This window comes from Podarcis vaucheri (assembly GCF_965113315.1).
Source record: "Podarcis vaucheri genome assembly, chromosome: 14".
Classification (NCBI taxonomy): Eukaryota; Metazoa; Chordata; class Lepidosauria; order Squamata; family Lacertidae; genus Podarcis; species Podarcis vaucheri.
In genome coordinates this window covers 45,525,609-45,538,132 of record NC_138752.1, presented here as the reverse complement: position 1 = coordinate 45,538,132, position 12,524 = coordinate 45,525,609, and the positions used below count along the sequence as shown (strand labels likewise).

At 45.6% G+C, this 12,524-nt stretch overlaps 1 protein-coding gene across 3 annotated transcripts in view; it reads right to left on the bottom strand.

The window, feature by feature from the left end:
• Positions 1-1,628: 1,628 nt before the first annotated feature.
• The window catches only part of MAP2K3 (mitogen-activated protein kinase kinase 3), a 70,944-nt gene continuing 60,048 nt past the window's right edge, over positions 1,629-12,524 (bottom strand). For all 3 annotated transcript variants that reach the window (XM_082199872.1, XM_082199873.1, XM_082199871.1), the window contains exons 9-13: positions 12,193-12,320; positions 10,008-10,085; positions 9,047-9,186; positions 6,857-6,902; positions 1,629-6,027 (exon numbers count right to left, since the gene is read on the bottom strand). In XM_082199872.1, the coding sequence (XP_082055998.1) occupies positions 5,944-6,027; positions 6,857-6,902; positions 9,047-9,186; positions 10,008-10,085; positions 12,193-12,320 (476 nt within the window). In that variant the 3' untranslated portion in view covers positions 1,629-5,943. The remainder of the gene's footprint in view (positions 6,028-6,856; positions 6,903-9,046; positions 9,187-10,007; positions 10,086-12,192; positions 12,321-12,524) is intronic.

Below are 12,524 nucleotides of genomic sequence, written 5' to 3'. Positions count from 1 at the left end.
TACATTGCAATGATCAGTGGAGATCAGTGTGTTGCCTTTCAGCTAGATGTATTCTTTTCGGTGTACATACATGGGCAAATAATTCGGAGTGCTCCAATATCTTATTTTGGGGGGGGCTTAAGCTGTGTTTCCCTTGAAGATTTAAAATAATGCAAGTAATTCCAGCCTGAACATCTGTGGCACAGAGGTATTGAGGTTACCGGGGGTGGGGAGGGGTTTAAAAATGGATCATTTCACAAACGCATCAACTGGAATTTCTTGCACTTGCCCCGGTATGCATTTATTACATTCACCAGGAAGACAACTTTGGCATCGTTAAGCCACTTTGAGTAGACAAAAATGCTTAAAAATAAGCACAAAGCCCCTTACTTCTCTTTTGAAGCTGTGCTGCTATGAATAAAAGATTAATAGGGATATGGTACCTAATTCTGAAGGCATTCGTCAAAATGATGTGATAGCACTCTTGAAGTACCTTCTTCAACCCCTCTTCCAACTCTGTGAAAAAGGCAAATGACACTTAATTCCTTGCTTTAAGGTATAAATTCAGCATGGGTAAGAACTAGCAACCAGGTGAGAATAAACTAGGCCCCATCTGCCCTCTGCATTTAATCTGCTGGTTAGCCTGCACTTTCTACTGCAATCCTCCCATCGGTTTTTTTAACTGCACCAAAAAATGTGGGGAAATGATAAAACGATGGCAACAGTGTGTGACATTTTAAGTTCCACCAGGAATTTGGGAATAAGTCATGAGACAGTGGGCCGCTCCTGCTTATGCATTCATGGTGGTTTTCTACTCCTGCTGGTACTGAGGTGGTTATACGTGATTATTCCAATACCTTTTGCACCTGCAAATGTTTTGTGGCACACACTTGTTTTGTTCCCTATCCTGTGTCTTCCTGCTGAAATCTTGTAGCATTTTATACAAGTGATGCTTCGGTTTAATTTGTTTATTGCCCTTATTTTGTCATGCAGTGGGACCCCTCCAGATAGCAGTAATGTAATTAACATGGGGGAAGTATTGCAGAACTTACAAAGCAGAATGATTTGTCAACAGTCCAGTGTAAATCCACCGCTATTGCACTATTATTGCATCCATGTCATGTTGCAAAAATGAACAGCAGCGTAAAAGGCCTTTGTACACTTGCCTTGGTGGAATATACATTTTAAAAACATTTGGATTTAACAGTTTTCTGTAAGTTGTTCTGTAAACATGTAAGGCAGTCTGGAGATACAGCAAATCAGGATCAGCTCTCATCTAGGTGTGCAACTCATCACAGAATAATGACAACACATTATAGCAATGGACAGAACGATTTGGGTCAAACCAAGGATGCCTTAAGCAAGCAGTTCTCTTCCCCCAGCTAGGAATTAGTGCAAGATTTAAGAGTTGTGATGGCGAGCAGCTTTAGAACATTGTTTCTCCAGCTGTTTTTGGACTACAACTCCCATCATCCCTAGCTAGCAGGAACAGTGGTCGGGAATGATGGAAGTTGTAGTCCAAAAACAGCTGGAGAGGGACCCAAGTTTGAGGAACACTGATTTGGAGTAAGAACACATCATCAAGGAAAGCTTGGCTGTTACTTTTATTTAAAGTGTTTGTAAGGGAAAAAATCACAGAAGAAACTGGGTTGGGTGGCTTATTTTATTGAAAACCAATGACCAAGTTTGTTGTTATATACAGTCTTCCAATTCATAAAAGCATCCAGTTCTTTCCTAGATACAAAACCATTTTCCATCCCCACCGGCGAGCCTTTTTTTGGAAAGGACCCAGGCGGGGTAGGGCAAGCGGAGAAGAAAAAGCAAGCAAGCTGCAGTGTAGTTTAGAGAGAGGGATGTGGCTCTCTCTAAACTAAGATCAACCCAGAAGGTTCTCTCTGGCTCCACGTAGTTCCAGCTCATGTAACAAGGGCAGGAAAGCATTTTCAGGCTGAGGGCCACATTCCGTAGTGCGCAACCTTTGGTGGGCCACGTTCCCGGAGCGGGCAGGGCCAGAGGCAAATGCTGAATGTGAATTTTACCCACATAAAATAGGCTAACTTCTACACACACACACACACACACCACTCACCATCCAGGCAAGCAAGAGGCATTGTTAGGACACATTCCAGTCAGGCAAAAACCACTCAACAAGTGTGTGAGGTAAGGTCAGTTATGGGCATGGCCAGGACAGAGGGGGCACATGGGCTGCATTTAGCCCCTTGGCTTGGATTCTCGCTAGTGGGGAAGCCGCCATTTTGTTTATTGGGTGTTCAAAATGGAGTCACTCTCGCTTTCTCAAACCAGGTTTTTATTGGAAAAAGTGGGGTGGGGGGGATATAAAAGTGGAGAAAACAAGGCTGAAAATCCAAAACCATGCAGTTAAAAAATAAATTCACCAAAGCTTTGAAGGAAGAGGAGGATGGGGGGATATTTTCCAGAAAAGTACAACCGCAACGTTAAAAATAAAGACGAGTGATAAAAATTATACAACACCTGCAATTCAAAAAACCTGCCACACGACACTTGCAGGGCTAACCCATGACAAAAGTGCAGCAGTTTGCCTTAGGAAGAGATGAAGGGAGGGGGAATTCAGGAGAAAAATGGAAAGTGATTCATCATCTTTTAAAAAAAATAAAACAAAACATTAAAAATGCTGAAGCCATGGGTTTTTCGGGACAGACAAAAGAACAACTTGATCAAACGACACCTATTTAATTTAAGGAGGTTGCTAAAGCAATAGCCGCTGGGCTTTGGTGGCTACAAGAAGGGAGGTTGGGCAAAGTAATAGGAGCCATGATGGCAATATACCACCTCCACCTTCAGTGGCGGCATGGCTACTGAAGCCCAAGTGTGGAAAGACAACGCAGCCAGTGACGGCATTGTGTTGCCCACGTGAAAGCAGGAGGTGGCACCTCTCCTCACCCACTCCATATACCAGGCGTGGGGAACCTTTGCTGAAATACAACTTCCATCAGCCCCAGCGAGGCCACTGATCCCAGGAGTTGTGGGTCAGCAACAACTGGAAGGCCAAAAGTAACTCCACGCCCATCACATGCAGAAGCTACGGTTCTCAGGAGCTGTTTAGCAGCCAAACCCTCTTCCCCAAGGGACTCTGCGAGTTGAATGGGGTTCTCCCAACAGCTCTCAGCAGTTTCTGGCATTGTTCAAAGTAGGAGGGGGCCGCTTCAAATGTACAGAGCAAATGGGGTCAAACTTCAGCACTGGTGATGGAACTGCTTCCTCAACGGCCCCCAAAATCAGCTTGCTAGCTTAGGAGGCATGCAGGTACCACTCTGTAGCTGCTCCCAGCCCCTCGGCAGATGTAGTCTGAGGCAGACACTTCACTCTGCCAAATGGCAGGACCGGCCCTAACAGGAGTCGAGGGCCCTTAGCTCCCCACTTGCAGGTTTCCCAGAGGGATGTGGTTGGTCAGTGATGGAGCTTTGGCCTGATCCTGCTTGCATTCCTACGCTTCCAGAACCCTGGACCTTATTCCACAGAATTACAAAAGTAGTTAAGGCATGGAACTTTTAGGAACATTATTGGGGTTGGGGGGTAGGAAGGAGAGCAAAGGAGGGAAACCTAACTTCTCCAAAGGAGGTGGCCACTTTTGAAGACCCAAGGCATGCTTTTAAGAATCCAGGGATGCTTCTTAAAAAGGACCCATTAAAAATTAGGTGGCTTGTTTTTTCCCCTTTGAACCACAACACTTTGCCAACACTCCCTAAGGCTGGTTGGTCTAAGTAAAATTGCTGGTTGTTTTGTCAAACCTATTCCCACCTGGGCATAATGCTGAGTTTTCAAAATATAATTTATATGTACAAATATATTAGAAAGAAGGAAGATAATAATAATAATGGATATGACTTGCACGTGTGTTTAGGGGAGGGGAGAGAGACGTAATCCACAGAAACCAAGTGGGGCTATAATAATATCACAGGTAAATGCTTCCCTTTTTGTGGGTCGTGGGCAGGGCATTAGAGTACAACTTAGCAACAAGCGTCAACTGTGTTGGTAAGCACCTTTTCCGAGAGGATGAGACAGATGAACAAAAGGAGGCGGTCCCTAGCTCAGCGGCAGAGAACCTGGCTTTCGCATGCAGAAGGTCCCAGGTTCAAATCCCAGCATTTCCAGGTAGGAATGGAAATGGGCACTGCCTGAGAAATCCCAGATAGGGACTGCCATTTAGCACACCCAACACTGGACAACTGACTCACAACTTCCCCATGTGCAGACATTAGCTGGCATGACAGAAAAAGCAAGTCCGCTTGTCCCCGTGGTGGGGAAACCGACATGGATGCTTCTACCCTGCAATGTGTCACAGATGAAAAAGTGTCTGTGGATTTTTAAAAAAGTTTTATTAAGACTACAACTCCCATCGTCACCGACTGGCTGGGTGGTACTGAAGCTGGTTTGTGTATGTGAACTTTGGGGGGGGGGCGGGAGAGACAGCAGAGGAACTGTCAATATGCCCCACCCCAATACATATAGACACCCCACATTCAACTGCTCTTTTCATTAAAAAGGAAGAAAGAAAGATCTGGGGATTTGTTAGATAAATCTGGACGTTAGCTTCTTCCCTCCACTATATTAAATATGGCTATGAACTGCCTGTCTGTCCTTGGGACTCTTTCTATAGCAGGGGTGGGAAACACGTGGTGTTCAAAGCATTGCGTGACTAGCAATCCCATCAACCCCAGCAGACAGCATGGCCAATGGGTAAGGGATGATGGGTATGGCAGTCCAACAACAGGATGCACCTGTGGTCTTAGGTCAGCAGAGAGATGGCTGCTCAACTCAATCACAGCTTCTAGAGCAATTTTGGAGAGAGGGACTCTCTGCTTGTGCTTAAAGAGGGGTTTGTGTATGTGTGTGTGTACTGATTTTGCCACACAACTGTGACTGGACAGAGCATTTAAAAGAAACTGATAATGTATTACAGTTAGCTGTGGAAAACTGAAGGAGACGTCTGTCTAGATCTAAGAAAAACGGCTGTTAGCATTAAATGAGTAAATGTTTGGGGGCGATAACAAAACTAAGAGTCGTGTTAAAAACAGAATTATAGGTGAGAGTCCTTCCCAGACTTCCACAGTGGAGAACATTTAAATAACTCTTCCATTCTGCTCTAAGAGCTAGTTTTCAACATACGGGGAGTAACTGGGGTGTGGATTCAGTTCATAGATATTAGATCATAGAGTTGGAAGGGACCATCAGGGTCATCTAGTCCAACCCCCTGCAATGCAGGAATCTTTTGCCCAACGTGAGGCTCAAACCCACGACCCTGAGATTAAGAGCCTCGTGATCTACTGAGCTTTTTTATTTTATTTTAATGCGATCTGCCGCTTGCAAGATGAAGTGACACCACCCAAAAAACAACCAGCCCCGCAGGTCTGCTGGTTCACCTGCGACAGGTGACACTTCTGTGGCTGCTGTGGTTTTGTATGCAGTTTTAGATGGGCTCAGATCTCTCCAAGCAAAGGTACACATGCTCATAGACACACAAACGTACACACACACGTACACACACACACACACACACACACACACAGAGCTGCATTTCAAAAAGGCGCCTGGTTTTAAAAGTAACACAACGTGCTTTTCTCAAAACCCACCCGGGGGGGAGTTGTCTTGAGCGCCCTTCAACCCTTAAGCGGACTGTGCGTGGCTACAGTTGGGATCGAAGACGTCTACGTGTCAAAGACGTGTCATTCATAGAGGCCTCTTGTTAAATAATAATAATAAAATCGCTCTCTAAGTCCAGCATGATGCCGAGAAAAGGGATGGGAGGGAAGAGAAAAATTATTTTGGGGGTGGGGGTGGGGAGGGGAGGAAGCAGCGAAGACATTCATTCTCTTTTGTGCAAACCACAGTTGGTGCTGTAAAAATCCTTATTCCGTTTTCTCCCCCCGCCAGGAGAAGGCAGGGCTGGTTCTTTTGTTCCGATGGCGAGGTTCCGTGGGACTTTTAGGAGTCCTCTCCCAGGATTTCTGTGACGAAGGAGACCATATCAGTCTCGCGGGTGTCGTGCATAGTGAAGAACGGGTGGGCCTGTTGGGAAAGGAGAACGGCTTCAGTTTGGGACAGGGAGAAGAGGTCTCATCTTGCACAAGGAGCAAAGGAAGAGGCGGTCCCACTGCAATGCCGGAATCACAACTAAAGAGTCCCTGATAAGATGGCCGTCCAAACTCTGTGTAAAATCCTCCAATGAAGGGCAGTCATTTCCTGGATAGCTCAGTAGGTACAGCATGAGACTCAGGATCACAGATTTGAAGCCCACGTTGGGCAAAAGATTCCTGCATTGCAGGGGGTCGGACCTACGGGATCACCTCTCCTGGTCTGCCCCACGGAGGACCTTAAGGCCCACAAATGACAACATTTTGGAGGTCCCAGGTCGCAAGGTGGTTAGATTGGTCTCAACTAGGGCCCAGGGCCTTTTCAGTACTGGCCCCAACTTGGTGGAACGAGACAAGGGCCCTGCGGGACTTGACATCTTTCCGCAGGGCCTGCAAGACAGAGCTGTTCCGCCTGGCCTTTGGTTTGGACTCAAGTCTGACCCTTATGTTTCCCTCCCCTTATGGTTTTTGCTCTATGGGCTACTTTTAAAATGAGGCGGCATTTTAAATTGCATTTTAACCTGTATTTTAAATTGGTCCCGTCCCCCCCAATTATGTTTTTACTGTAATTTTACTGTTGTTAGCTGCTCTGCACCTGGCTCTGGCCAGGGATGGTGAGGTATAAATAAAAGTATTATTATTATTATTATTATTATTATTATTATTGACTCTCGTGGTCCCTTCCAACTCTACAATTCTATTAATTCCTTGCTGGCACCGCATAACCCTTAACCAAATTTGGAGAAGGAAGAAGAGACACTCACCATGAGTTCCACATAACTCAATCGTTCGGCAGGATTCTTCCTCAAACTAAGAGAATGAAAAACAAGGAAAGACAATTCGTGAGAGTTAAGAGGTCGGTTGTACAAAACATTAAGAACTTTAGAGGAAAGCTGGATAGGTATTATGTTGCTATGAAGGAAGTAAACATAAAATGTAACTTTTTCATAGTAATGAAGCCACTGGTTTTATTTGTGTGGCATTTTAATATAGTCCTGAATACTCATCAGGTTGTTTTATGTAAACAGAGTTTTGTGATCTATAGAGTTATGTGAAACATATGTTTTGGTGATTATGTAGCCTTATTGGAGTTCACCGATTGGGTCTGCGTTGCTCCGTGACAGGAGGAAGGAAGTCAAAATGACACCGAGTTGGTTCAAAGAAAGTTTATTCTGCTCTCCGGATAGCAGAAGGCACTTGCGTGGTGAGTCCACAGCAAGTCCAAAGAAATGACAAGTTTCATGCAGTATATATATCCTCCAGGCACCCTCTTCCTCCTTCCAACCACATCAGCTTGTATATGTAGGTTGACATCACATATGTTCCTGCTCTGGTACTCTCAACCATAAAAGGGATTTCCTTCCTGCACTCCTGACCATAAAAGGATATTCCTGTTCCTACTCCTATCTTGGAGCAAGAGGTCACTACTTCTGAGAACATGCTCTGACGTTAGTCCCAGACTTGGGTCTCTGCGTCATTTGTGGTCAGGACATAAGATATGTCTGTGTCTGTTCTACTGGTAAAGTCAAGGCCAGTCTTGCCGTCAAACTGATAAGGGAGAGAGCTGTGTTCTTCTTTTTCATTTGCTCAACGGCTAAAGTTTATGCATTTTAGCTAAGGAGATGGGGATTTTGGTACAGTTTAAAAACTGCCTGCACAGTCAGTTTTGGGTTTTGGAAACCCATTCCTTCAATTAAATGCATCCTACCAAGACCCAGAAGAAACTTGAGGGCTGTGTGAAGCTTTCATTCCTCCCAATCTATATTATCTCTGCTTAACATTAACAAAGGTTTATGTTTGAAAAAGGAAAAAAACAATAGTTTGCATCATATTTTACTCATATATGGGGAGTTTTTTTGGGGGGGAATGGGGGTGGGGGCAGGTCCCAGTATTCTGCTCTTGTTGTAGGCAGCTTTTATGTTGCCTTTTAATTACACATTATAATTTCAATTTGCATACATTTCAGCTGCCCAAATTCATCAAGGACAGTCCCTATTTCCTCTCACCTGTTCCTACAAAATTGCTTTCACTGCTTTTGCCTTCTGCAGAGCTGCAAGAGTGCAAATTTCTGGATTTGCCATACTTAAGGGTATCAGCTTGCTACCGTGTGACTCAGTAATATCAAAAGCAACACGATGGCCTGAAACAATTACAATATAGAAAACTTTACGGAATAACGCAGAACATTAAAATTATCAAACTGAAGTCTCTAGAAGTCCTTGAATAAGTCACCGTGCCAGATTTTACCCGGCAGGGATCAAGCTTGTAAAGCTTTGTATGATCAGCAAATGTCCAAATCTGAACTCTGCTGAACAGTGTTTCCAGATAGCAACTACTGTTTCGTTCAGTTCTTCATCAGTTTGATAATTTTGATGTTTTGCATTATTCCATAAAGTTTTCTATACTGTAAATGTTTCTGGCCATCGTGTTGTTTTTGATATTGCTGAGTCACATTTTGCAACACAGGGGTTGTTTGTTTACTTATTGCTACCATGTGACTACAGGGGTAAATCTGGGCTGGGAGTGGGGGTGGGGAGAGTTGGCAGACGCTCCTCGCTTCCAGGTGTGCCCATGCATCATCCACATGAACCCAGAGATGCTTCTCCCAGGAATTTCACATGCTGGTGAAGTTCACTGCAAGCTGCTAATAACAGACGGTGGAAAAATGAGGTTCCTCTTCCTACAAATCACTCCAACAGCAAAGCTCAGGTGGTGAAGAAGCTGTATTGCACACGTCCCTAAAACCACCAACAGCCAACGGGGTCCTAAACCAGATTAAAATGCCCGAGGGTAAAACCTACTTCGATAAAAACCAACTTGGGAGATGCTGCCAGGGACATTCTGAATGCAAAGTTGGGGGTGTTTTGAAGCACTGTGCTCCAGGGAAATGGATCACCTCCAGTGCAGTGCATTCTGGGAGACAAGATGGCGGCCTGGATGGGAAGGGCACCTACCACTGGGCTGTGAAGTCCACAAAGTTCTGTGAGAAATGCTCCGCAGGCAGCTGAGGCGAGGGCTCTTCCACCACTTGCTTCAGCTGCTGGAAAGGGGTGCCCCAGGATTCGTACGGGAATCGGAGAATGGCCATTTCAATCTGAGAGGTAGAGAGCAGAACAGGACATAAACAGAGAGCCCTTCCTGGTCAAACGGAACTTCTACCTGGGTCCAGTGTTTCTGCTTGCTGCAGTAGCCAACCAGAAAGCCTGAAGGCAAGTTTCATCGTTCTACGTCCCTGACATTTCTTATTTGGAGGTATCCTATCTTGGAACAAGGAGGCTCCATTAGCCCAGTAGCCACTGATGAAACTCTCCCTGTGATTTTTCTTTTAATCCTCTTTTAAAGCTAAGTACACCAATACACAGGGACCCTGGTGGCGCTGTGGGTTAAACCACAGACACTAGGACTTGCCACTCAGAAGGTCGGCAGTTCAAATCCCCACAACGGGACGAGCTCGCGTTGCTCGATCCCTGCTCCTGCCAACCTAGCAGTTCAAAAGCACGTCAAAGTGAAAGATGATAAATAGGTACCGCTCTGGCGGGAAGGTAAACGGCGTTTCCGTGCGCTGCTCTGGTTTGCCAGAAGTGGCTTCGTCATGCTGGCCACATGACCTGGAAGCTGTACGCCGGCTCCCTCGGTCATTAAAGCGAGATGAGTGCCACAACCCCAGACCTAATGGACCTAATGGTCAGGGGTCCCTTTACCTTTACACTAATACACACCCCTGCATCTGGTAGCAGGGAGTTCCATACGTCTATTCTAGATTGGGGCAAGCCCCACAACAAGGTGACAGTATCTCATGCAATATATTTCATAGATCCTCAACAGTGTTCACGTGTTTCCTGACTGTTGAATTCTTAAACCCACTCAATTACTGATCCCTTTACACACAGACACACTTCTGCGTAGATTTCTTACCAAGGTGATGCCCAGGCTCCAGACGTCCGATTTCACATTGTACCCCTGCTGGTTCAGCTCAGGGTTTATTCTCTCTGGCTGCAAAGGAAAGGTATCGAAAAGGGTTGGCATGGTCTGGTGGTTGAGCTACGGAAAGCTGGATTCAAGTCCCTGCCTAGCCACGAAAGCTCACCTTAAGCCAGGCCACCCCTCCTCTCAGCCGCAAACTACCCTGCACGGCTGTTTTAAGGATAGAAAGGGGAGGCGAAGAACCATTCCCCCAAGTTCCTTGCAGGTAGGGTAAGATATAAATATACTGTTTGCACCTGCAGAAATCTTCAGGGCAGACAGACTGCACTTTAAGTACAGTGCTACCTCGGGTTACGAACAGTCCTGCTTACAACTGCTTCGGGTTACAAACTCCACAAACCCGGAAGTAGGTGTCCTGGGTTGCGAACTTTGCCCCGGGATACGAACACAATCCGCTTCTGGGGCCACAGGAGGACTATGTAGGGAACGTACGCCTTAGGTTAAGAACGGACTTCCAGAACAAATTAAGTTCATAACTTGAGGTATCACTGTAGCTTCCTGCTGAAATCCTGTGGGGTTTTTTTAAATACAGTCATACCTCATGTTATGCTTGCTAAATGATACGTTTTTTCAGGTTGGGTCCCGCGGCAACCCGGAAGTACCGGAAAGGGTTACTTCCGGGTTTCACCGCTCACACATGTGTAGAAGCGCTAAATCGCGCTTCACGCATGCACACAAGCACCAAATTGCACCGCGCACCTGCGAAGATACGGCGCTTCAGGTTGCGGGCTTTTCATGTTGCGAACGGGCCTCCGGAACGGATACCGTTCGCAACCAGAGGTACCACTGCACTGAAAATATCCAGATACGTTTTGCTTTGCCGCACAAGAGTTATCCTCCAGACGGCAATTGTGCCCATTCACATCGGGGGAAGCATCACAGAACAACTAACGAAGTGGAATGACATGTGGACAATCTGTATCACTAAAACACTATTATGGGACCAATAGCAGAATATACCCTCCCACCCATTCACCCCAAAGAGAGCCTGGAAAGGGTCCTCAGCCAAGTGACACTCATTCTGTTGAAATGACCAATGGGGAGGAATTGGGTTCTTTGTGTGCTCTTTGAACATCACGGGGCATTTATTCTGGCACCGTTAAATGCACTTTGGAGGGGAAGTTCAAAGAAGTCCCCTATTGTCAATGTAAACGTTTCTGTGAATCCAGAGAGGGAGACTAATAATTATTATTACTACTACAGTTATAATTATAATAATTTTTATTCCACCCATCAGACTGGGTTGCCCCAGCTACTCTGGGTGGCTCCCAACAAATTATAACTCATGCACTTAAGCACCACTTCTCTTGCTGGGATGTACGTAAGATCTGTACTTGAACTCACTTTACAGAAATTCCCAGGATGGTCAAATGCATTTTATGCTTTTTTGGGGGGGTCCTTTCAGATAAGAACACATCCATCTCTTCCTTCCAGAGCAGCCAAAAATTGTGCATGTGAAACTTGCCAGAGTTCATTTGAGGAAACTTATAATTTTGTTTTCCATGCCTGCCTGAGACTGTTATTCGTAATTTTATCAGCCTGGTTTCCCATTATTGATACAATTTATAATACCACCCTTTATCCCAAGATCCCAGGGCCTGGTATTATTGTATAAACAGCTCAGGATCGCAATACCTCAAGGACCGCCTCTCCCCATATGAACCCACCTGGACCCTGCAGTCATCACCTGCAGCCTTCTTTGTGTGCCTCCTCTGCAAGAGGTTCAGAGGGCGGCAACATGAGAGCGGGGCCTTTTCTGTGGTGGCTCCCCACTTGTGGGATGCTCTTCCTAGGGAAGCTTGTCTGGTGCCTTCATTTAAACGCCAGACAAAAGCATTCCTCTTCTCCCAGGCCTTTGGGCTAATTAAACAATCTATAGCCTCTTATACTGGGGAGTGGTTATTGTTTACATTTGTTACCAGGTCATGTATTTTTGTGTTTTTATATTGTACACCACCCTGTGATCCTCGGATATAGGAAACAAACGAACCAACAAATAAATAATTGTGCATGTTTCTTCCTGAAGGCTGATCGCTGATCACAAAAAACTGAATGATTGAAGGGGGGGGCGCAAGAGAAGGGCGGTGTGCCCCAAAACAACTGATCAAAAACTCACCGCCATATAAGGTTTGCAACCAGCATCCAGGGTCTTCGCCACAGAATCTACTAAGTATCCACTGATCCCGAAGTCACACATTTTGACATGTCCCTGTTTATTGATAAGGACATTGGACGGCTTCACGTCTGTTAAGAGGAAAATGCACAAAGAGAGCAATTAACGCTTCTTTCTCTGGATCGGCTAGGGAGACTTTCCTCCGTTAATTATTTTTTTTAATGAAAAACTGAGGTCCAGCTCCGAGGGCCTTCTGGCAGTTCCATCACTGTGAGAAGTGAAGCTACAGGGAACTAGGCAGAGGGCCTTCTCGGTGGTGGCGCTCGCCCTGCGGA